This window comes from Bison bison, unplaced genomic scaffold, assembly GCF_000754665.1.
Source record: "Bison bison bison isolate TAMUID 2011002044 unplaced genomic scaffold, Bison_UMD1.0 scf7180017864286, whole genome shotgun sequence".
Classification (NCBI taxonomy): Eukaryota; Metazoa; Chordata; class Mammalia; order Artiodactyla; family Bovidae; genus Bison; species Bison bison.
Window position 1 is genome coordinate 4,138,656 of NW_011494858.1, and position 27,040 is coordinate 4,165,695.

General features: G+C 37.6%; 1 protein-coding gene across 3 annotated transcripts in view; it reads left to right on the forward strand.

Annotated features, from left to right (window-relative positions):
- The window catches only part of NOL4 (nucleolar protein 4), a 468,364-nt gene that overhangs the window by 238,040 nt on the left and 203,284 nt on the right, over positions 1 to 27,040 (forward strand). For all 3 annotated transcript variants that reach the window (XM_010849777.1, XM_010849778.1, XM_010849779.1), the window contains exon 6: positions 12,168 to 12,451. In XM_010849777.1, coding sequence (XP_010848079.1) covers positions 12,168 to 12,451 — 284 coding nt within the window. The remainder of the gene's footprint in view (positions 1 to 12,167; positions 12,452 to 27,040) is intronic.

Below are 27,040 nucleotides of genomic sequence, written 5' to 3' on the forward strand. Positions count from 1 at the left end.
TGAAATAGCTCAAGTAGAATTCCATCACCTCCACTAGCTTTGTTTGTAGTGATGCTTCCTAAGGCCCACCTGACTTCACATTCCAGGATCTCCAGCTCTAGGTGAGTGTGAGTGATCACACCTTCGTGATTAACTGGGTGGTGAAAATCTTTTTTGTATAGTTCTTTTGTGTATTCTTGCCACCTCTCCTTAATATCTTCTGCTTCTGTTAGGTCCATACCATTTCTGTCCTTTTTTGAGCCCATCTTTGCATGAAATGTTCCCTTGGTATCTCTAATTTTCTTGAACAGATCTCTAGTCTTTCCCATTCTATTATTTTCCTCTATTTCTTTGCATTGATTGCTGAGGAAGGAAACTAAAGTCTTCCTCTTTAGTTTGCTTTATGTTCTACCATCCTCATACTCAAACCCTCTGTAAAGCCTTCCCTGCATGAGAACTAGAAGAGCACACTGCTTTACAAGGGCTGGATGTGACATCTGCCATTAAGTGTCAGCTTTGTCATTCATTAGCTCTGCTAACTGAGAAGCACGGCATATTTTGAAGACTCTACTCAAACTCAACATTTTCATGTTGGTAAAACAGGGCAGATAAAGCCTATCAGCTTTGATTCACTGGCTCCCTATAATGAATAAATTAGGTCAGTTATGAAAATTATCCTTTTTTCCTGATATGGACAATGTCTTCCAAAATAAAGCAATTAGCCTTAGCAGAGAAAGTGGACACGACCCTGGCTGGTGATTGGTTCCTGGAGAGATTGGCTTAGAATGCTGGTTCCAGCTTTTGCTTGAGAAATGAATCCGTTAGGCTCCACCACAGACGGAAAGCATGACTTTTGTGATCTTCCAACCATTTTTTAAAACAAGTTGACCTTGTTTTAAACATTGTTCTGTGGGCATTGGTAGGGATGGGTCTGGGAGAGCCTGTACTTTAGAGGAGAATTTAGGATACGATGGCTGCCCTCACGTTGCCCAGCCTGCTCCATTAGAGTCAGTCCTTCAACCATCTATGACTTGAAAAAGTTTGCTTGGTTTCAAACTCAATATTTTGAGTGCTTTCATGGTTCCCTTGACCATGAACCTCCTTTTCCCCAAAGCCAGTGCTCAAACTAACCGTTCGTTATTTAATTCAGGATTAACAAAATTAAAGCTTTAAACTGATTCAAATATAGTGCGTTTGAGTGTGAAATAGAAATGTACAATGTGGAAATGACTCTTCTATCTTTACTATTTGTTAAGTTTGAGTTAATGCAACCAAAGCAAGTCCTATGTCTGTTGCTGAAAATGTCTCACCATTTTATCCCTATGCATGTATGCTAAGTCGCTTCAGTTGCATCCGATTCTGTGAGACCCTTTGGACTGTAGCCTGCCAGGATCCTCTGTCCATGGGATTCTCCAGGCAAGAATAATGGAGTGGGTTGCTGTGCCCTCCTCCAGGGAATCTTCCCAACCCAGGGATTGAACCTATGTCTCTTATGTCTCCTGCATTGGCAGATGGGCTCTTTACCACTAGTGCCACCTGGGTGGTGATAAGTCTGAATACACTGTGAACTCTTGTTGAGCACTCTAGGATTCTGCTGTTATTATGAATGTCTCTGCTGCTGCTAAGTCACTTTAGTCGTGTCCGACTCTGTGTGACTCCTGGCAGCCCACCAGGCTCCTCCATCCCTGGGATTCTCCAGGCAAGAACACTGGAGTGGGTTGCCATTTCCTTCTCCAATGCATGAAAGTGAAAAGTGAAAGTGAAGTTGCTCAGTCGTGTCCAACCCTCAGTGACCCCATGGACTGCAGCCTTCCAGGCTCCTGCGTCCATGGGATTTTCCAGGCAAGAGTACTGGAGTGGGGTGCCATTGCCTTCTCCGATGAATGTCTCTGACTTACAGTTTATTCTCTACATTGCAAGCACAATGTCTTCTATTTTTACAGAGAAGTTAATTTTAGAGTTGGGTTGGTAAGTCTTTCTCCCCTTCTCCTCATTTTCTTAGTTTTTATTCACAGTAAAAACAGAGTATGCACACCTTATGCACTTACTGAAATCTCATTTATAACAGTGAAGCCATTCATGACATCCAGGTTTCATACTCTTTCCCATGAGTGTGACCATTGGCCCTTGTCTGTCCTTCACCCAGACTCCAGTGATCCAGGGTGATGGTGGAAATATAAATGGTATCAGAGCTTTACCCTGCTGAGGTGGCTGCAAGGCCCGTGGCTTCATGGTGATTTTAACTGCGGTCTGAGGGTAACTCCTTTATTTTTTTTAATTGAGTTATTATTGACATACAATCTTATATTAGTGTCAGGTGTAAAACATAATAATTTAATAGATGTAAATAGGTTGTGAAATGCTAACCAGTAAATCTAGTTAATATCCATCACCACACATAGTTACAAATTTCAGTTTCCTTGTGGTGAAATGAAATCACTTTTTAAATAAAAAGGTGACAAATCTATTACTGTTCTCCTTCAACAAGAGGACTTTAATTTTCTATATCCTTTAAATATCTTAATGTTGGTTTTCTTTGATCTCTTGTAATTATAAATTCTTTGATTTTTCCTGCTTATTCAAAATTTCAGTAAGTTTTCTAAAATAGTATCATTTGATATCATTCAGCCCCGAGTGTCAAACAGAATTGTCTTTGGTTATAAATATGTCATTGGTCAGCCTGTACTCTTATAATCATGGTGAGACTGAAAGTTCATCTGCGTTTATAAAAACATCATGGCTGTTCAGTTTATGCTAATTACAAGAAGGTAGGCAGAAGGCTTTTGTTAAATGAGGAGAAGGTGGTAACAGGCTGTTCACTGTGATTCCTGATATTATTGCAAAATGGGCAACTCAGAATACACCGTTCAATTTAGTAGTGTCTCTAAGAGCATGCTAAATTGAAAGTTAGCTCCTTTCTTTCCCCCACAGCAAACCACCTGTCTTTTTCAGGCTTTTCTCCTCACAATACCTGAACATGTGTTTCCTGCTGAAGTGTAGCAGTACAGTTTAATAGAAATTCTGTCTAGAATTAAGTCAGTATCTAATCCTATGTTCGTCACTGTCAAGGTGACTTGAGCAATTAAATTCTTTATTGAGCTCTATAAAACAGGAAAACTGATAGTCTTATTTTATGCCCGTCTGTTTTAAATATTGTAAAGGAAATAACTACCAAAATGATTTGTGTAATTAAGATGTTTAATGAGTCAAAGCAACTGGCATTACTCAGATGAATCCTTTAGTCTAAATCAATCAAAATAACTTAGTCTTTGTTAGAAAGATGCCAATATCTTGACAAGTGTCTAAATAATAATGCTTTATAATTGCCAATAAATGCTTAATGACCTTGAATCCTTCTAGATAGTCAATAAATTCATAAATATCACTATTATGATGATGGATTTCAACCCCAGAGGTAGAAATAAAGAAAGCTTAGTGAAAATCTCTTGGTTATCAAATAGTGAATTGACATTATGAAGGAAAAAAGTCACAAGATATTGACTATAAAAACGTCACAGGTGCTACAAAACAGCAGTCCTGAGGCCAAAGTAAAGTGAATTTTATTCGTTGTGATTCAGTCTGGAAAATGTTGTTCATTCCCTGGCATTCATTAGAAAAAAATGAAAATATGGCATTCTTCACAATGTGTAAAGCAGTGTAGGAATTAGTTATAGAAGAAAGCCTCTGCTAGAGCTAGAAGTGGAAAACTGGGAAGGAGATGGCATTACTAGAGAACAAGAGCCAGAGCTACCTGCTGGTAAACAGACATGCTTAGGATGCTTTCTGGCAGGAAGATGCTTCCTGGTGGGAGCTGGGATGTGGAGAAGACCCCCCACCCCACCCTTTAACAGAGTTGGAAACTGAGAGTTGTCCTGAATCCGAGGGGAACTGTGTGTGGGTGGGCGAAATAGGGATACTTAGGCATTTTCTTCTCCCCTCCTGTCACTGCCAATACTTCCCATTGTTTAAACCAGTCATAAAACAAGGTCAAGGAAATCTGGGAAATGGTTTGCAAAGAAAAGGGGAAGATGGACTTGTGAGCAAACCAGTAAGTGACCCATGTAGAAGAGAAAGGAGTGTGTGGGGAGCCTTTCAGAATTCTTAGTGTAGGATTTGCTTGTCAAGTCCCAGAAGCGCTGGGTGGCTCAGGTTTCTTGGAATTTCAGGAGGTTGGGCATGAAAGCTTCTGCTTCAGCAGTGAGTGGTCCTGGTTCACCCACTACAGGAGGGAGAGGGACATTTTTGAGAGCGGCAGGATTAAAAGAAAACATCACAGATCAGACACTAATCATTCGCCTCCAAGTTACTCTGAGAACCTGGGAATGAATTAGGTCTAGATAATTGTAGGATTTCTTCCTCTACACACACTTTCAAGACAACAGTACACTTCTTCACCTGCTTGCTAATGGCTAAAAATACCAAGAGAAGCCTTTCATTCCACAATTAGAGATAAAAGGTTTCAATTACAAGTGTCTAGCTGAAGTAACATTTTCCTGTGGAGGAATTTCAGTCAAGGGATAATCAATCTGTCAATCTGTTTCTCAGTAAAATGACTTGGAGAGCCTGTTTGCACACAGATAGCTCAAGGAGTTGCCATGAGGACAGGGAAAAGAACACAAGGGACCCCAGGAACAAGATTAGAAGAATTTGACAATCTTTCCTGGACAACACTCTCTGCCTACCATGTAAGCAAAATCAGACAATGATTTGAGCACATATGAACATGTAGGTGGTACACAGCTCTGGTTTATGGGCAGAATAAAAGTTCTTGATTTTGCAAATGTACTCTTGACCTTGCTTGGTAAAGCCCTTCTTGCCTAAGAGTTTGTTAAAGTAATCAAAGTGATCTTTTCCCCAAAAATAACGTCTTTAGTTATTCAGCACATATTGATATAAGCTCTTCGGGAAAAAAACATATCCTTTTAGAAGTCTTTTAAAAAGTGAAGCCGACTGGCTCTGGGTTTTTTGTGACGTTTTGATTAGTTTTGATAAGGGAAAGAATATTTGGCTGGTCTCTTTCTCTGAAAATTTCCTAGAGATTTGTTAAATGACATTAAAATGTGCTTAGATTCTGTCTTACTGAGCTCAGATTTGGGGGCTGTCAATCATATTCAGTTCCCTTGTTATCAGCAGTTACCACCCACAATTCCATATTCAACCAGTTAGTTGTGGGAGATGATCTACGTTAATTAATGGTCCCAGAACTCATGTAAGAGAACTGCTTCTTGATCTCCTGCCCCTGACCAAGATAAAAGAAACCAGCATTTCTGATTTTTATTGAGTTAGAATTTTTTAGTGCCCAAGTGAATCTGTGTTGTTAACTATCTACCCAGGAGATTCTGGAGCAATTAAAGTTGGAGAAACACTGATCCACACCAATCATTGAGTATATTTGAATAATTTTAAGTGGTATTACCTATCCTGATACACCATAGACATTCCTTTATGTTTGTCATTGTATCCATTTTCTGTTGCTGTCAAAAGTTGAGGCAAGTTCAACTAGGTTATAAGCTCAGGGTATCACAAAAGCTAAAATCAAGGGGTCAGCCTGTCTAACCTCTGATCTGGAAATTCTGGTAAAGAATGTACTTGAGAGTTTATTCAAGTAGTAGGCAGAGGTTAGTTCCTTACGGTTGTGGGGCTGAGATTGATGTGGGGTTTTCTCATCAGTTGTCCACCGTACCCCTTAACACTGCTTGCATTCTTTTGTATGTGACCTCGCCTTATAGATGACATCAACTTTGTATGAAGCACTATACACACACACACACACACACACACGTGTATATGTATACGTATATATCCATACATGTATAATTCTCACTTATCTCTAGCTGAAATTTAGCCTTTTATTGTGCTGTGAATATAATCAGTAAAACACAGTATTCACAGTAACTGTTGACTTCATCAGCAAAATAAATCAGATATTTTCAAATTACATTGTGATTATAAAAAATATTAATACATATAATTTTCTGTAAAATGTCTGTTTTTTTGAAACCCTAAACAAGCTAATGTGTAAGCATGAAAGTCATAGTTTATAATAACTTATTTAGATAATTAAGAATCCATTGATAAGTCATGAATGACCACTTTTTTTAAATGGGTCCTTTTAGAATTGGGAGAAAGTTTTATTGATCAGTTGACAGTGACTCTAAGGTAGGGGTAGAGATAGGCTTTTAACAGACTAAACTCACATAATCAGTTGGCTTCTCCAAGTACCTCCCCTGGGAGAACCATCAGTAATTTTATGTGATCCAAAAAAGGAATATACAATAAAATATCCACAACTTGCTGAAACATACATTTCCCTGTCTTAGTCTGTAGAAATGTAGAATGTACTCAGTCCTCTTCTAGCTCTTTCCTGCCTATATTTCTTTTTCTCATATGCTCTCTGAACTAGAATAACCTACGCCATCACCAATATGTATCTCTGTGTATTTTACCTCCTTCAGATTGCACCTCTTGTAACTGTTACCATCCTCACCCTCCATGATGTATAAACAACTTTTCTCTCTGAAAACCTTGTTTACTCATTGTGCCTTGTATGAAACTTACGTGGGACAAATGCTGTTTTCTGACTTGTGCTGTAATTCTTTTGTTATAGTCAAGTTAAGAACAAATTCTACATGGAGTCTCTCTGGACTCACAATCCCAGAAAGAGTGTCTAACACGCAATAGGTTTTTGGTTAAGTTAAACTTTGTAAAAAAAAGGGATATAAAGAAATGCATATCATCTCCTCATTCGTGGCTCTAAATTAGTTTTCTTTAATTATTGTGCTGAGGTTAGTGATATCCTTTGGAACATATAGCTTATTTCGGTGCCTTCACTATCTTGCTCCTGTAATTAGAGACTGTCCTTGCAATGACATGGTCTGAATTCGGAGCTCCCAGACTGGGATAACACCCTTCTATAGAATTAATTTACTTGAAAACTGAATCTCCTTGTTATTTTCTTACTCCCAATATCAGTTTGATCATTTTAGAATCAATGTCCTTTAACCTTTCAGTAGTAGTTATGCATGCATATGTAACACACATATGAATTTATCTGCATCAGTAAACTTCCCTTAGTCGGAATGTTTTGATTTCAAAATGTAGTCAGAGGACTAGAGATAGGAGACTATATTGCATTTGGAGGCAAACAGTAAAAACTTTTTTGGGCCCTAGGAGCATTTGACCTGCATTTTAGGACTAAATTTCCAAGTATTAAAATTAAAATGAGGATGGTATATATTTTTCCTATTCATTTTGCCCAAGGCACTTTGCCTAAAGGCCATAATGAAGAGCTACTAAAAGTGAGTGAGAAAGTAGGTCAGGTGCTTTGGGATATTTCAAACATATATATATATATATCATATTATTAATATTTTATATATAAAAGATAGATATACATATATGTGTGTATATGTAGATATATTTAAATATACCCACAGCCATACACCACACATACTGTTATAGGTTAATTCATTTTATATAGGGAAAACAAACTATTGACTGGCGTTGATGAACCTAATTCGCACAAAATTCTGGTGGAGATGTTAGAAATAATTTAAACAATATTTCTAGAATCTGTACTAACTTGTGGATAAAACGAGTGGGGAAGGAGAAAGAAGGAAATAGCCTGCTACCCATGTTAGTGTTAGACGAGAGCCACAGCCAAGCTCAGGTGGACAGCCCCTTTCACAATACTAAATCCATCCCACCAAAACCTCAGTGCAAATGCAACTCAAATATCCAACTGCCCTCTGATATCACTAGATTCCACACTACCTGTCATCATATTCCACATTCTCCTTTGTTGCTAGGCACCCTGGGCACTCTTAATTTCCAAAGCTCCAGGTGCTGTTTTTCCTTGGGACTCAAATACAGTTTTTGGTTCCAGTGCTATGGTACCCAGACTGAAACTTGAGAGGAGCACCATCATTCTGGGCCTGTGAACGTAATGATCATAGCTACAGATCTAAAGATTACACTCTGTGTCTAGCAGCCTGGTACCCACATGCCTGCAGCCACTCAGGATGGAGCAAACTCTGCTGGGTAAGAAAGCAGGTTTCCCCTGTAAAGCAGTAATCTGATGTGAATTGTTACAATTAACAGGAGTCTCAGATTTGTGGTTTATAATTCTGAAAAAATTTTCTTTAAGAGAGAATGAAAACGATGAATGTGGTTTTATGAAAGTAGGTAACAAAAAATGGTTAATGAATCCTCAGTTTAATGTCTGTTCACTTTTTTATATTAAATTTTTCTAATATAGACATCAAAAACTTTGTTTTAAATTTTGATTTCTGAAACAGTTGCATGTGAAATCGATTCTTTTACCATTTACAAGATAAAATATGTGAATATGTATTTGATACAAATGAGTAAATAATTTGTTCTTCATGAAACATATGATTTACTGAGGAACTGAAATATGTAAAGCTGTTGAATTTAGTTACCTTGGTAACATCTGGAGTGAACCACTCTCTCTAAAAATATTTTCTTTCTTTATTGTTTATGCTTTGTACTGAAATTATATATACATGACATTTATTAAAGAGTCTCTTGATAAATGCTAACCCTTCTTTTATCTGAAAAATGAATAAATGATATATTTTTATTAATATGTATGATGATATCAGATTGAAATTACAGATATAGCATGTTTGACTATAATTGACATTGGATTTGTTCTATGTGAATATAGATTTAGTTTTTAAAAATATCTTTGAGGTTATATTTTTTAATGTAATGATAAAATTTCTTACATTAAATATTATTTTTGAAGGGATTCAAGTACACAAATGTAAAATCACAATTTTCTTCATGAATTAAATAATTGGACTTAAATCAGTCCATTATACTTTTCTTTGGATTTCTTAGAAATAAATAAATAGAAATAACTTTTCATACTTTAGCATAACCATATGACTTAGCATAGAAGGACATTCTTAAAATTCAAAATTACTTACATAAGTTATATCCTAATTTTGTTTCTCAAACATTGGATAGTTCATTGTTAAACAAATGTTATTGATTTCTCAAATTAATAGTTGTGGAAAACACTACACATATTACTTATGGCCAGTTTCCTAAATTCTCTTGTTTTTTCACCAGATGAGGTCCTTTTTTGAATGGGTACATAAGCAGAGTAATTCCTTATCCTGCAAACCCATTTTCATTTTCTCGCAGAATATGTTCAGAGAATTGCTTAAAAATACTATTTTGTTGAAAATTAAACTGAATGCCCTTTGTTTCTGTTTTTTACTAGAGTGAGAAACCTAGACTTTTTCCTAGCCCTGTATCCAACCATTACCAATCTTACCTCTTCTTTTATTTTTTTTTTAATTTTTATTGAAATATAGTTGATTTTCAAGTATGCATTAGTTTCAGGTATACAGCAGAGTGATTCAGTTATACATACACATATGTTCATTTTTTCAGATATTTTTCCCATTTAGGTTATTACAGAACATTGAGTAGAGTTCCCCTTTGCAGTATAATAGGACCTTGTTGGTTATCTATTCATTATATATAGTAGTGCATGTATGTTAATCCCAAGCTCCTGATTTATCCCTCCCTCCAATGTTTCGCCTTTGATAACTGTATGTTTGTTTTACATATCTTTTCTGTTCTAAAATATTTTTAGTCACCCCCTCTTACTCTGCACTGCTGCTGTTTTACTTAGAGTTTGTTGAGCTTTCAACCAGCTGACTGAGATGACTTCTGCATCTGCTAAGGGTCCCCCCAACTTCCAGATTATTGCCTTCATACCATTCTCCTCATCAAAGACAGAGTTATCTCTTTAAAACTTTTTTTTTCACATCACTTCCCACAGTTAATTAAAATTACTTTTGTTTGCTCTCAAGATAAAATCCAAGTCCTTTGATGCACAAAACACTTCTTTTCCTCCCTTTTTAGGTTTCCCTTTCATCAGTGTCTCTTTGGTACTCAGCTCTATACTCTCATTTCTCATGGGCCTGCATATTCTTTCCTCTGTGACTACACCTGACAATTTTTAGTGGGGAAGGCTCTTCCTCAGTTTCTTCACCTGATTAAAGCTTTGGAATTCAACTCCAATGCCACCTTCTCTAGAAAACCTTCTGGATCTCTTGATCCCTTGTTCTGGATCCCTTGTTCCTTTTTTTGCTCTGTATTTTAGCTTCATCTTTATTTTTCTGTTACTAAATTATCTGTGAACTCTTTGAAGGCACCAGATTCTCTATTGGCCAAATATTTTACCCGCTTTGGGCCAAAAACAGGCACTCAGTAAATGTTTGTTGAATAAATAAACTAACAGGTGAGTTATACCACTCCTTCAGAATGTAAACATTATTTCCATGATTTCAGTTGATTCAGTTCAGTTCAGTTCAGTCGCTCAGTTGTGTCCAACCCTTTGTGACCCCATGAATCACAGCACACCAGGCCTCCCTGTCCCTCACCATCTCCCAGAGTTTGCCCAAGTTCAGGTCCATTGAATCAGTGATGCCATCCTTGAAAGTATTCAATTCAGTTCAGTGGCTCAGTCGTGTCCGACTCTTTGTGACCCCATGAATCGCAGCACGCCAGGCCTCCCTGTCCATCACCAACTCCCGGAGTTCACTCAGACTCACGTCCATCGAGTCAGTGATGCCATCCAGCCATCTCATCCTCTGTTGTCCCCTTCTCCTCCTGCCCCCAATCCCTCCCAGCATCAGAGTCTTTTCCAATGAGTCAACTCTTCGCATGAGGTGGCCAAAGTACCGGCGTTTCAGCTTTAGCATCATTCCTTCCAAAGAAATCCCAGGGCTGATCTCCTTCAGGATGGACTGGTTGGATCTCCTTGCAGTCCAAGGGACTCTCAAGAGTCTTCTCCAACACCACAGTTCAAAAGCATCAATTCTTCAATTGATTAGAAGACGTCAAATATTTCATTGTACTCTACAAAAGGAAAGCAAACTTGAGAATATCGGAAATCAAACAAAAAATTCACAAAAAGTCACAGATATTTACATGGTTTCATCAGCAACTCTTCCCTAAAGGAAGCAGTTTAGTACCTTTCTCAGTCATAATTCTTTAAAATGAATAGCAAATTCTTACTATGAATATAAAGAAGAAATTAAGAGAAACAGAATTTTATTGTTTAGGTAAACTTTATTTTTCTTTGCTCTCAATACATTGATAATTTTCTTCTAACCGATTTTCTTCTGTATTTTAAAGCCAGAAAAGTTTTCTTAGTTCTGCTTCTTCTCCTTCCCTGTTTCTTCTATAATTATTCCATTTTTTTAATTAGAAAATTATATATTATATGTTATAAATGATATACTTTATAGTACATTGTGAATTCTATATAGAGTAGATAATAGAGAATATGTTAGAAAATCCAGTGCCGTACTGTTATGACAATATCAATATTAACATTTTAGAGTACAACTTTTCAGTCTTTTTGTTCTTGTATTTATATTTTCTTTTCACAAAATTTGGGTCATATTGACCACACTTTTCTATAACCAGCTTTTACCATTTAGTGTCTCTTGAATCACATTTTCCTGCATATTTAAAATGGGATATTGACTAATTCCATAATAATCTAAATATTCCAACATACATTAAGCTAAATTTATATTTTTGATAATCTGTATAATTCCTAAAATTTTGTATTATTGATATAAGCAACACTGATTTCAGTGTCTTTTTATCTGCAGAGAGATGTGAGCAGTGATTAAACCCCTTAGGCTTTAAAGCCTTTATAATGGCTGAGCAAAGTTTCTGAGTACTTTTGATGTTTCCAATGCATATTAAACCCCCATAAAGCTTGTACTAGTATATAACCCTCTAGCAGGGTGGACAATGCTCTCATCAGAGAGTTTTCACTGAATCTGGATAGTCTCACTGAAAAAAAACAAAAACTACTTGTAAAATAATTGGCAATTATTTTTTTAAATTTACTTTTCTTTGAGATTGCATTTGCAACTGAATGGTTATTTTGTCTTCAGATTATTTTATCTTCTATTTATTTTATACTTCTTGTGCTTACGTATGCCTACTAGGTTAAAAATGATACAGACTACTTCACAAGTTTGTTGCTAAGGATAAACTGCACATTATATGTAAAATTAGTTAGTACCATGCCAAGCCCAGAATAGGAGCTCAATAAATGTTTGTTGAAGTAGAAACTTATCAGCATATCAGTTAAAATCAAAATATAAATTTTTCCTTTCCAACAGATGATTCTGCCACAGAGAGCTTCAATGGCAACGAGACGCTGGGGCACAGTTCAATTGCTTCAGGGGGAACACACAGCAGGGAGATGGGCGACTCAAACTGTGATGGCAAAACTGGGCTGGAACAGGACGAGCAGCCACTGAACCTGAGCGACAGTCCCCTCTCAGCACAGCTGACTTCAGAATACAGGATAGATGACCATAGCACTAATGGAAAAAACAAATATAAGAACCTTCTAATTTCCGACCTCAAGATGGAACGAGAAGCGAGAGAAAATGGAAGCAAGGTACGGTCATGTTACGATTGTCAATGAATTTTTAAGTTGGTCATGAAAGTCACAAAGAAATACTTATACAAGAAATGAAGATCATTGTCACTAGAAGCCCAAGAGTGGGTTACCAAGAAATCGCTAACTATAGACACTGTGTGTCCATGTTCCGTGAATAGAATTCAGGTATAACAGTGAGTGAAATGGATCCTTTCTCATGCAGAGTGGTAGGTTTTTATACATGGAATCACTTGATTTAACGTGCCTCACTTATATAATCTTACTTCTTTGTCTTTGGGAGTTTGTTGAGCTCAGATGTGAAAGTTTAGCTCTGAGGACACTATTTGGACTATAAAAAGATCACTTCTAGTTTCACCTGGATAGGATAGGATAGGTATATGTAGCCATAAAATTTCAATTAAATTCTTGTTTGCTTTAGAGACCTGGTACCTTTGATCCATAACTTACTTCATGCACATAGACAAAATGTGTCAGTTTCATGGATGAAACATACAGATTAAATAACTCCTTGGACAGTTTTCTCTAAATTATATTATGCAAAAGACATGTGCAGATGTATTATCGACATTTATAGATTCTTTATATTAGTATAAATTACAATCTTCCCCATTCCCAATGGATTTATTCATTAAAAGTGAAGCTATATTTCTATCATTTTGAGATAATTCATGTTGATGATTTTGCTCTATACATTTTGACGGTATACTTTTATACATATGCGGATATTTATAGCACGTATGTTTTCAGGCTCCTCCTTCCCCCGCTCTCACTTCTAAGTTAGAGTTGTAGAATTGGTCTTTTGAAATAGATCCTGAAAGCAAAATGTATTAATCTGGATTAATTTCTGAATTTGCTAAAGCATTATGCTTCCTAAATTGGCTCTGTTTAAATCCTCTTGCCTGCCTGAGGGTGTGTTGTTTTATCCTCTTTTAAGCAAGTACTAGACATTATCAGACACTTAAGCACTTTTGCCTGAGGGAGGCTGTTACAACTTTTGCATTGGTAAATGCACAGTACTGTCTTTAGTGGATTAAAGCCATATCATACAAACACAGATGATTTTATATTCACTAACATTATGAGAATCACTGTGTTATATTTTACAGGACAAAATAACCCTTAAGTTTCCCTGCCCTCCACATAACCCTGTCTTTATAAAACTTATTCAGGAAATGTCTTTTAATGCTATATATCTACTTAAGAGTTTTTGTTTTTTTTTTTCCCCCAAAAAATCATCCAGTGGTTTGCTCTTCTCTTGTTTCCCTCCTTGTTCAATATTACTATGGGAACTATGCTTGTTAAAATATGTTCTTCCGTTCGTTAAGCAAATGAATTTACTTTTCTACCTCTATTAAAATGAGATTATAAAAAGCCCAGATTGATTAACCTGTAAAGAGTAAGATAGGAAAAGGGTTTCAGAAAGGAGAAGACACCTCAGAGGAGGAATGTTTAATGGTTTGATAAAAGAACAACCTCTGCAGCTGACTACGAAGTAACCAGAGAGACAGAGGAAAAATCAGAAGGGCATCACATAAGGAAGCTAAGTCCACCTTTCAAGAAAGAGAATGGTCAGCTCTGATGGACACTGCTGAGGAATCAAAGCAGATTAAGTAGAAGAATAACTGAATTTGTAAGATAGTTGTGGCAGCATGTTGCGACCAGAATCCAGAAGGACTTTCTTCAAAAAGAATGTATTAAATACCTGTTACATTAGCAGCAACGAGTAGATAGTAGAGACAAGTCAGAGAGAGAAGAGTCTTTATTCATAAGGCTGTTGATACAGCCACTAAGAGTATGTGTATAACCGAGCCCAAGCTCTTATTGCTCACCACATAAGAGGCCAGTAAGTCAAGGTACTGGGATTAGGAGTAGAATTTTCATTTTGAAAGCCAGTAGACCTAGAAGATGGTGGACTAGTGTCCCAAAGAACAGTCTTAGAATTCAGGCTTCTTTTATGCTCAAAGGGAAAGGGGTGTGGTTGGTCACTGCAGACTTCTTTGTGTGGGAATCCTTTATTTTTGCATCTGTCCAAGTAGGTCTGGTCACAGTATTCCTATAAACCCTGTTCTGCAACTTTTTATCTCTATATGAATGAAAAAAGTATTATACATTTAAATGGCAGAGGCTTGAGAATGGGTGATCCTGTATATTTCAGGCCATAGGCAACATTTTTAACTTGTTGTTCAGTCACTCAGTTGTTTTTTATTCTTTTCAACCCAATAAACTGCAACACACCAGGCTTCCCTGTCCTTCGCCATCTCCCAGAGCTTGATCAAACTCATGTCCATTGAGTCAGTGATGCCATTCAACCATCTCATCCTCTGTCATCCCCTTTTCCTCCTGCCTTCAATCTTTCCCAGCATCAGGTCTTCTCTAATGAGTCAGCTCTTTGCATCAGGTGGTCAAAGTATTGGAGCTTCAGCTTCAGTCCTTCCAGTGAATATTAAGGATTGATTTTCTTTAGCATTGACTTATTTGATCTCCTTGTAGTTCAAGGAACTGTCAAAGGTCTTCTCCAACACTGCAGCTCAAAAGCATCAATTATTCCGTGTTCAGCCTTCTTTATGGTCCAACTCTCACATCCATACATGACTATAGGAAAAACCTATGCTTTGACTAGATGGACCTTTGTTGGCAAAATAATGTCTCTGCTTTTTAATACACTGTGTATGTTTTTCATATCTTTTCTTCCAAGGTGCAAGTGTCTTAATTTCATGGCTGCAGTCACCACCTGCAGTGATGTTGGGCCCAAGAAAGTAAAGTCTGTCACTGTTTCCACTGTTTTCCCATCTATTTCCCATGAAGTGATGGGACCAGATGCCATGATCTTCATTTTTTGAACGTTGCATTTTAAGCCAGCTTTTTCACTCTCCTCTTTCACCTTCATCAAGAGGCTTTTTAGTTCCTCTTCACTTTCTGCCATAAGGGTGGTGTCGTCTGCATATCTGAGCTTATTGATACTTTTCCTGGCAATCTTGATTCCAGCCTGTGCTTCATCCAGCCTGGCATTTCAAATCATGTACTCTGCATATAAGTTAAATAATCAAGGCGACCATATATAGCCGTGGCATACTCCTTTCCCAGTTTGGAACCAGTCTGTTGTTCCATGTCCGGTTCTAACTGTTTCTTCTTGACCTGCATACAAGTTTCACAGGAGGTAGGTAAGGTGGTCTGGTATTCCCATCTCTTTCAGAATTTTCCACAGTTTCTTGTGATCCACACAGTCAAAGGATTTCGCATAGTCAATAAAGAAGAAGTAGATGTATTCCTGGAATTCTTTTGCTTTTTCTATGATCCAACAGATGTTGGCAATTGATCTTTGGTTTCTTTGCCTTTTCTAAATCAAGCTTGAACATCTGGGAGTTCTCAGTTCATGTACTGTTAAAGCTTAGCTTGGAAAATTTTGAGCATTCCTTTGATAGCATGTGAAATGAGTTCAATTATGTGATAGTTTGAACATTCTTTGAATCTTCCTTGTGATTAGAATGAACACTGACCTTTTCCTGTCCTGTGATCACTGCTGAGTTTTCCAAATTTGCTGGCGTGTTGACTGCAGCACTTAAACAGCATCTTTTTTTAGGATTTAAAGTAGCACAGCTGGAATTCCATCACTTCTGCTAGCTTTGTTCACAGTGATGCTTCCTAAGGCCAACCTGACTTCGTACTCCAAGATGTCTGGCTCTAGGTGAATGATTACACACCATCACGGTTATCTGGATCATGAAGATCTTTTTTGTATACTTCTTCTGTGTATTTTTTGCCACTTCTTCTTAATATCTTCTGCTTCTGTTAGGTTCATAGTGTTTCTGTCCTTTATTGTGCCCATCTTTGCATGACATGTTTTCTTGATATCTCTAATTTTCTTGAAGAGTTGTCTAATCTTTCCCATTCTATTCTTGTCCTCTATTTCTTTGCATTGTTCACTTAGGGAGGCTTTTTTATCTCTCCTTGCTATTCTTTGGTACTCTTCATTCAGATGGGAATATCTTTCCTTTTCTCCTTTGCCTTTCACTTTCTTCTTTTCTCAGCTATTTTTAAGGCCTCCTCAGACAACCATTTTGTTTTTTGCACTTCTTTTTCTTGGGGATGGTTTTGATCACCTCATGTACAATGTTACAAACCTCTGTCTGTAGTTCTTCAGGCACTCTGTGTATTAGATCTAATCCCTTGAATCTGTTTGTTACTTCCACTGTATATTCGTAAGGGATTTGATTTAGGTCATATCTGAATGGCCTAGTTAGAGCAACCAAAATATGAAAATAAGCAAAGCAGGGTCCCTGCTTTCAAAAGCTTAGAGTCAAGCAGATAAAAATTTCAAAGTTGTTATTATGTCCTTATTCCATAAGTAATATGATGGCCATATGGCAGGGTGACATGAGAGGGCAGATGTGGGGCACCTATAGAACCATGATGAATCTTTTTTAATATTTATTTGTTTGTCTTTGCCAGATCTTAGTTGTGGCGTGAGAGATATAGTTCTCTGACCCAGGTTCAAGCCTGGGCCTCCTGAATTTGAAGCATGGAGTCTTAGCTGCTGGAACATTGGAGAAGTCCCGTTCAGTTCAGTCGCTTAGTTGTGTCCAACTCTCTGTGACCCCATGGACTGCAGCACACCAGGCGTCCCTGTCCATCACCAACTTCCAAAGTTTGCTCAAACTCATGTCCATGGGGTTGGTGATGCCATCCAACCATCTCATCCTCTGTCATCCCCTTCTCTTCCCGCCTTCAATCTTTCCCAGCATCAGGGTCTTTTCCAATGAGTCAGCTCGTCACATAAGGTGGCCAAAGTATTGGAGTTTCAGCTTCAGCATCAGTCCTTCCAATGAATATTCAGGACTGATTTCCTTTAGGATGGACTGGTTGGATCTCCTTGCAGTCCAAGGGACTCTCAAGAGTCTTCTCCAACACCACAGTTCAAAAGCATCAGTTTTTCGGTGTGCAGCTTTCTTTATAGTCCAACTCTCACATCCATACATGACTACAGGAAAAACCATAGCCTTGACTAGATGGACCTTTTTGGAAAAGTAGTATCTCTGCTTTTTAATATGCTGTCTAGTTTTGTCATGGCTTTTCTTCCAAGGAGCAAGCATCTTTTAATTTCATGGCTGCAGTCACTATCTGCAGTGATTTTGGAGCCCCAAAAATAAAGTCTGTCACTGTTTCCCCATCTATTTGCCCTGAAGTGATGGGACAGGCTGCCATGATCTTAGTTTTCTGAATGTTGATTTAAGTCAAGTTTTTTCACTCTCCTCTTTCACTTTCATCAAGAAGCTCTTTAGTTCTTCGTTTTCTGCCATAAGGGTGGTGTCATCTGCATATCTGAGGTTCTTAATATTTCTCCTGGCCATCTTGATTCCAGTCTGTGCTTCTTCCAGCCCAGCGTTTCTCATGATGTACTCTGCGAATAGGTTAGGTAAGCAGGGTGACAATATACAGCCATGACATACTCCTTACTGTATTTGGAACCAGTCTGCTGTTCCATGTCCAGTTCTAACTGTTACTTCCTGACCTGCATACAGATTTCTCAAGCAGCAGGTCGGGTGGTCTGGTATTCTCATCTCTTGCAGAATTTTCCACAGTTTGTTGTGGTACACACAATCAAAGGCTTTGTCATAGTCAATAAAGCAGAAGTCGATATTTTTCTGAAACTCTCTTGCTTTTTCAATGATCAAACGGATGTTGACAATTTGGTCTCTGGTTCCTCTGCCTTTTTCTAAAACCAGTGTGAACATCTGGAAGTTCATGGTTCACGTATTGTTGAGGCCTGATTTGGAGAATTTTGAGCATTACTTTACTAGCATGTGAGATGAGTACAATTTTGTGGTAGATTGAACATTCTTTGGCATTGCCTTTCTTTGGGATTGGAGTGAAAACTGACCTTTTCCAGTCCTGTGGCCACTGCTGAGTTTTCCAAATTTGCTGTCATATTGAGTGCAGCAGTTTTGCAGCATCATCTTCTAGGATTTGAAACAGCTCAACTGGAATTCCATCACGTTACTAGCTTTATTTATAGTGATACTTCCTAAGGCCCACTTGACTTTGCATTCCAGAATATCTGGCCCTCTGTTGGTGATCACACCGTCGTAATTATCTGAGTCATGAGGATCTTTTTTGTATAGTGTTTTTGTGTGTTCTTTCCACCTCTTCTTCCCAGACCATGATAAATCTTAAGAAAGACTTTATAGAAAGTTATTCCAGGGATAAGTGTGAAGGGCAAGAAGAAGTGATTCAGAAGGAAAGGATTATTTATGATAAAGCATGTTTTGAGGCCTAGAATAGTGAGAAAGTATTCTAAGCGTGGAGATTGGCAAGGAGCTCAGCATGGCCACAGCAAAGAGTGTGTGAAGGAATGGAGGATAAAGGGGTCCATCATGAAGGCTTTGTAGGCCAGTTTAAGGACGTGAATTGCATCCTGTTGGTAGTGCTTTGTATAAGGTTGTGGTCAGCTTAGAATTTTAGAAAGGTTATTCTGGCAACATTGTAGTGGAGCCATAGCATAGGAACTATGGAGAAAAGAAATAGAGAGCTATTGTGGCTGTCCAAGAAAAGAATAATGTAGAGACACAGTAAATAAAAATAATGAACATTATACTATTGTATTTTTGACATTGTGTTTGCAGGAGTACCATATGCAGCTTCATAGGTTGTGTATTAAGAGTCCCAGACGCTCCTAGGAGTGTCTTTCACATAGATTATGGTATGAGTGATCTCTTTACGTCTATACATTTCATTAAGATATACTTTTGTAAGAATGATGTCTACTTTGCTTACTACACTATGACCTGTTGTTTAGTTGCTAAATCATGTCCAACTCTTTTGCGTCCCCATGGACTAGCCCACCAGCCTGCTCTGTCCTCTGTCAATGAGATTTCCCAGCCAAGAATACTGGAGTGGGTTGACATTTCCTTCTCCCAGGGATCTTCTTGACCCAGGGATCGAACCTGTGTTTCCCATATTAGCAGGCAGATTCTTTACTGCTGAATCACTGTGGCTAGCACGTGGCTTAATATCTGGTTACCTAGTAGTTTCTCAAATGTTTTGGATAAGTAGTTTTCCTAACTGTGGGAAGTAAAACAGAACATTTTAGTATGACTCCAGGATTTGAGGCCTGGTTGCCTAAGTGAATGGTGATTACATTTACTAAGATTTGGAATGAAAAACATTTGAAGGAAGCTGTGTTGACATATAAAGTTTATGATGCTTATGCGGTATCCATTAGAGATGTTTAATAGGTATGGGGGACATAATGTTTCAGCTTAGAAGAAACATCCAGGGTGGAGAGACATTTGAAAGATATCAGAGACGTGCTGCCTAAAGATTTTGTGGTTGATAAGATCACTTCAGAATTATATAGACTGAAGAAGAGATGAGCTCAAAATATGTCATCCTGGAGAATATCAATCCATTAGTAACAAGCGGCATGGAAGGAGTTTGTTGGGGGGAACAGAACCCTAAGAGAAAATGAAGGCAGCCAGTTAAGAAAACCAGGTAGTTTAGAAGCCAAAATACAGGGCATTTCAAAATTAATGTAAGTGGTTAAACGGGGTAATCCTTAGGTGAAGTGACATAGGTCTAAACTTGGAGGACATTTAGGAGAGTTAGGGCTTATAGTAGGGTTCAAAACCCATGGAAGAAGAATTAGCAAAATTGGTGGGAAATTGGATTTATGTTAGTTGTAGAGGCTGGACAGGGAAGCTGAATCATTTATTACATTTACTTTATTTTTATAATTTTATTTTTTCATCGAACTATAGTTGATTTACAGTATTGTGCCAATCTCTGATGTACAGCAGAATAACTCAGTTATACACATATAGAGATTCTTTTTTCATATTCTTTTCCATTATGGAAATTTATCACAGGTTATTGAGTATAGTTCCCTGTGCTATACAGTAGGACCTTGTTGTTTATCTATCTTAGATATAATACTTTACATATGTTAATCCCAAACTCCCAGTTGTTCCCTTCCCCCTAGAAGAAGACTGGAATTTTGCTTCAGGAATTCTTGCAATCAAAATCCAAATGCAGAGAGCCTCAGGGCTGTCAGGGGACCTTTATACTGAAGATTTAGCAAAACTCATCTGTTCAGTGTTACCTTTTTAGTCCTTAGGAATGTTCCATCAATTCTATCCAGATTTATAAAGTGATAACTATCGCCAGTTTCTTCATTCAACATTTTTGAGGTTAGATTCTGTTTTACTTTGGAGGATTATAAAAGCTTAATTATATAATGTCTTTGAGAAACATAGATCAAACTCACCAGTGAGTTTGATATTGACCTATTTCACAATTTTATTATGAAGAATATCAAACAAAAATAATTTTAAAGCATTTTAAAACCTTAGTGAATAGAATTGCTTAGAAAGAATGGCTGAACTGGACTAGGGCATTTACAAATTGTTTATTATTATGCAAATTCACTTAACTAGACTAGCAGAGAATCATATTAGTCAATCTAAAGAATAAAACTATTGCATGAAAAGAGTTTAGAAGATATTTATTTTATACTTGCAGACGGTCACATTTTTAAAGGACAACTAATAACATTAAAGCTTGGGAAAAAGTAGAAATGTTGATTAAGAGTTTGGAATATACAACTCACGAGGAAGCACTAAGGGACTAGTTACATGAAAAAAGAAAGGCCAAGAAAACCCAAATCTAGATATGGTGTTTTAGTCACTCAGTTGTGTCCAGCTCTCGCAAACCCATGGACTGTAGCCTGCCAGGCTCCTCTGTCCATGGGATTCTTCAGGCAAGAATACTGGAATGGGTTGCCATTTCCTTCTCTAAAATCTGGATATAGGTATGTTTAAAATTATTAATAGATGAGAACAGAAACAAAATTAGAAATCTGAAGGAAAGAAATATATAAATTAAAAACACATATCATTGATATTTTTAAAATTTTTCTCTTTGTATTTGTGACCCAGCTGCCTTTTACTTAATATGGTAACATATTCTGAATCAATCCCCAAGAGAATAATGTTTCGCGTAATAACAGCAGTAGGAAAGTAATTATTGTTTGAGAGTTAACATGTTGCTATAGTTGCTACATATTTAGTTTTTGGCTTAGTTCCCAGGACCCTTCAATCTTCACTTTACTCAAAAATATTTTTTCCCTCAATGTGGCCCATGTGGCATTATTTTCAATCTTTCCTTTACATTTTTACCAAAATGGATATTATCATTCAAATTAAAGTTTATAAAGTACTTCTCAGAATCATCATTAATAATTGTTAGGTGATTTTATTTAGATACAATGAATGGAAGCAGTAGGTTTTTTCAAAATATCTCTTTGAGGGGCTTCCCTGGTGGCTTAGTGGTAAAGAATCTGCCTCTGCCAAGGCAGACCTGTGTGATCCCTGTTTCAGGAAGAGCCCACATTCAGCAGAGCAGCTAAGCCTGTGCACCACAACTACTGAGCCTGTGCTCTGGAGCCCCCCAGGAGATGCAGCTAGGGAGCCCATGTGCTATTGTTACTGAAGCCCACGGGCCCTAGAGCCCATGTTCCACAAGAGAAGCCATCGCTATGAGAAACCCTTGCACCGCAATTAGAGAGCAGCCCTTGTCGCAACAAAGACCTTGCACAGCCGAAAATAAATGAATGAATAATATCTCTTTGAAATATTTAGGCATAATGAGATTGCCTTTTGAAACAAAGGAGTGATGGCTTGACTTTTGGAACAGTATTATTTTGTTCTTTGTCATGTGGCTGTATTCCAGGTCATTATTGTTTTAATTTGATGATTTTCAATTTCTGGCTTCTTGGTGCTGTGTAGAGATTTTTGGCCCAGATGTGGCTTACAGTAGAAGCAACAATATATATTCAGCAAATGTTCCTAGTAGGTGGCATGCCTTATCCTGAGTGCCTGAAGGACAAAGAGAGAGAGAAAAAAAAAAAAAAGGTCTCTATTTTTAAGAACTCACATTTTAGCCTGAAAAATAGATGCATAAATAAACAGGTATGTTACAGTATGGAAATTAGTTACACATAAGAATGCCTTCTAGGCCTGTTAATCTTGCCTGGGGAAGTTCCCAAGTTAATTCTTTTTGTTTGTTTGTTTTTTAAATTTTATTCATTTAATTTATTTATTTTGGGGGGCACTGGATCTTCATTGCTGCTTGTGAGTTTTCTCCAGATGCAGTGCACAGGCTTCTTATTGTGCTGGCTTTTCTGGTTTCGGAGCAGACTTAGGCACGTGGGATCAATAGTTGTAGCACATCAGCTTAGCTGCTCCAAGGCACGTGGGTTCCTCCTGGACCCATAGGTGGAATGAACCCATGTCTCCTAGGTCTCCTGCATTGGCAGGCGGGTTCTTTACCTCTAGTGCCCCCTGAGAAACCCTTGTGTAATGCTTTCAAATTCATGAGTTAACCAACTCATCCTATCAGATAAGGAAAGCACATATAATCACCAGTTTCATTGAAACAGAAGGACATAAAATCTAGTCGATGTTAAACTATTTCACTGAAATTAGCGCTATAGTTACTCAAGCTGTCTAGCCTGGTATTGAACCCAGATCATCTGAAACCCATGTGCCTTTCACCGTGCCCACGCTGAATGACGCTGTGTGAGATCAGTTTCCTTTATGCACCACATGGTGACTATGATGGGCAAACAATTCAAAGAGGCAGAAATCTAGTCCCATTAGCAGATAGTTACTTGATAAAATGCAAATACTGGCAGTGATGTTTCTTATACAGATATATATTTTTCTCTTCTATATGAATTATTTTACAAAATGAAAATAATACACCAGATGCCTCTGTTGAAAACATAAGCAAGTCTGCAAAATATACATTTATTGTTTTAGTGAATTGAGTGGAAAAACAAATGGGTAGCTGAGTTGGAATGGGTCTTTAAAAAGCCCCAGGGTAAATTTTAAGCTCAAGTTTTTATTGTTAGCTACCAATTTAAAATAGCATTCATGTAATAATATAGATAAAGTGTATGTATAAAATACAAATTATTATATTTTTATTCTTACAAGTTGCATAGATCTCAGATGTGTTCCATACTGGGCATATTTTTTCCTTCTATTAGTACATTTTTTTAAATCAAAAGATATAGAAGAATGATTATGATATAATTAGTTTTGTTGTATCTACACTATTTGTAATCTAAATTTAACGTGTATAATGCTTTTGTGAAAAACAAAAAAAAAAGCTTTCCTTGCTCAGAGACTGTAAAATTAATTACAGGATAGAAAAATAAAATAATCTTTAAAATCGGGACTCACTTCAAAAAAAAAAAAAAATCAGGAACCAAGAAAAGCCCTATTGACTCCTACCACCCAAATTAGTGTCCTTGTGAATTCTTATGCTATCATGCTTCCCATTACACATGCTTATATTCTTGGTAACTATTACAGAGAGAGATGGTAGAGCCACCAGTTCTGAGTGCCTACTGTGTGTGTTCTACTCCGTGTTAGTTCATTTCACCTTTTTTATCTCAGGAGAATGGAGAGGATGAGGGACCTATATGATTTATATCCATAAATGTTCCAAGTGAAGTTGATTTTTAATTCCCCATATGCAGCAAAATATCAATTTTGAGTTCCTTTATAAACATTTAAGAGTTCAGTTGGGTCAATACAAAGTTTCAACTGATCCATCAGTTCCACACATTCATAATAATCTGGTTAAAATGTCAGATTGTAATTTTGACCAAAAAAACAAAAAACAAAGGGATCAATAGTTACCATTGTGTTTATTTGATGATGGCAATGAACTATTGGTCAATAGCTCAAAAAGAAATAGGAGTTTTATTTTGCATGTTTTTGTATTCAGTGTCTTTTGAGTTTGGGGGAGGATTTTTTTTTTTTAATTTTTACTGGAGTATAGTTGTCCTACAGTGTTGTGTTTGTTTCTGCTGTACAGCAAAGTGAATCAGCTATGCTTATACATATTACCCCTCTTATTTAGACTTCCTTCCCGTTTAGGTCACCTAACGAGTCGGTCATTTGCATCAGGTGGCCCAGGTAATGGAGTTTCAGCTTTAGCATCAGTCCTTCCAATGAATTTTCAGGGTTGATTTCCTTTAGGATTGACTGGTTGGATCTCCTTGCAGTCCAAGGGACTCTCAAGAGTCTTCTCCAACACCACAGTTCAAAAGCATAAATTCTTTGGTGCTCAGCCTTCTTTATCGCACAACTCACATCCATACATGACTACTAGAAAAACCACAGCTTTGGATGAATCTTTGTTGGCAAACTAATGTCTCTGCTTTTTAATACACTGTCTAGATTTGTCATATCTTTTCTTCTAAGGGTCAAGTGTCTTCTAATCTCATGGCTGCAGTCACCATCTGCAGTGATTGTGGAGCCCAAGAAAATAAAGTCTGTCACTGCTTCCATTGTTTCCCCATCTATTTGCCATGAAGCGATGGGACCAGATGCCATTATCTTCATTTTAAATGTTGAGTTTTAAGCCAGCTTTTTCACTCTCCTCTTTCACCTTCATCAAGAGACTCTCTCGTTCCTCTTTGCTTTCTGCCATAAGGGTGTTGTCATCTGCATATCTGAGATTATTGACATTTCACCCAGCCATCTTGAAAAATCTTTAAAAGCTTTAAATATAAGATCATCTATACCACTTTTCTAGATTGCACATATATTCATTAATGTACAATATTTGGGGTCTTTTTGTTTTGTTTTATCATTGTATATGTGTTTTGCTTGTGTTCTATCATTTGGAGTAATATCAAATGGTTAAAAATATAATTGTATCTGTAAGTGTCTTTAGAGAATGGTTCAGTTCAGCTCAGTTGCTCAGTCATGTCCGACATTTTGCGACCCCATGAATCGCAGCATGTCAGGCATCCCTGATCATCACCAACTCCCGGAGTTCACCCAAACTCATGTCCATCGAGTCGGTGATGCCATCCAGCCATCTCATCCTCTTTTGTCCCCTTCTCCTCCTGCCCTCAATCCCTCCCAGCATCAGAGTCTTTTCCAATAACTCAACTCTTCGCATGAGGTGGCCAAAGTATTGGAGTTTCAGCTTTAGCATCAGTCCTTCCAAACAACACTCAGAACTGATCTCCTTTAGAATGGACTGGTTGGATCTCCTTGCAGTCCAAGGGACTCTCAAGAGTCTTCTCCAACATCACAGTTCAAAAGCATCAATTCTTTGGTGCTCAGCTTTCTTCACAGTCCAACTCTCACATCCATACATGACCACTGGAAAAACCATAGCCTTGACTAGACAGACCTTTGTTGGCAAAGTAATGTCTCTGCTTTTGAATACGCTATCTAGATTGGTCATAACTTTCCTTCCAAGGAGTAAGTGTCTTTTAATTTCATGGCTACAATCAACATCTGCAGTGATTTTGGAGCCCAGAAAAATAAAGTCTGACACTGTTTCCACTGCTTCCCCATCTATTTCCCATGAAGTGATGGGACCAGATGCTATGATCTTCGTTTTCTGAATGTTGAGCTTTAAGCCAACTTTTCCACTCTCCACTTTCACTTTCATCAAGAGGCTTTTTAGTTCCTCTTCACTTTCTGCCATAAGGATGGTGTCATCTGCCCATCTGAGGTTATTGATATTTCTCCCGACAATCTTGATTCCAGCTTGTGCTTCCTCCAGCCCAGTGTTTCTCATGATGTACTCTGCATAGAAGTTAAATAAGCAGGGTCACAGTATACAGCCTTGATGTACTCCTTTTCCTATTTGAAACAAGTCTGTTGTTCCATGTCCAGTTCCAACTGTTGCTTCCTGACCTGCATATAGGTTTCTCAAGAGGCAGGTCAGGTGGTCTGGTATTCCCATCTCTTTCAGAATTTTCCACAGTTTATTGTCAGCCACACAGTCAAAGGCTTTGGCATAGCCAATAAAGCAGAAACAGATGTTTTTTCTGGAACTCTCTTCCTTTTTCTGTGATCCAGCAGATGTTGGCAATTTGATCTCTGGTTCCTCTGCCTGTTCTACAACCAGGTTGAACATCTGGAAGTTCACGGTTCATGTATTGCTGAAGCCTGGCTTGGAGAATTTTGAGCATTACACTACTAGCGTGTGAGATGAGAATGGTAGAGGAACCTTAAGAGAAAGAAATATAGTTGAAATATCCTAAAGTGATTTACACATCTCAAAGTAATGGGTATTAATAGCATTCCTTCATTCACTTGCTGTTGACTCAAATGTGAGGAAAGAATAAAACAAGAAAAATTAATATCAGAGACAGAGAACAATATGTTCTGATTTGTCTCAATATAATAGTTTATTATTTTTATTAATATTAAATATTTGATGAGTCTTAAAGTATACTCCTAGACTTCCGTGGTAGCTCACTGGTAAAGAATCCCACCTGCCAGTGCAGGCGATATGGGTTTGATCCCTGGGTTGGGAAGATCCCCTGGATAATGGCAACCCACTCAAGTATTCTTGCCTGAAAAATACCATGGACAGAGAGCCTGATGGGCTACAGTCCATGGGCTGCCAAAGAGTCAGACACAACTGAGCAACAAAACAACTAAAAGTATACCCCTAGATGCAACTATCTGTAGCATCATTATTAGTATTTTTGCTTAATATTTTTGAAATGGAGATCCTAAAGTTAGCTGGGGTCAAGAGGGTAATTCAGAC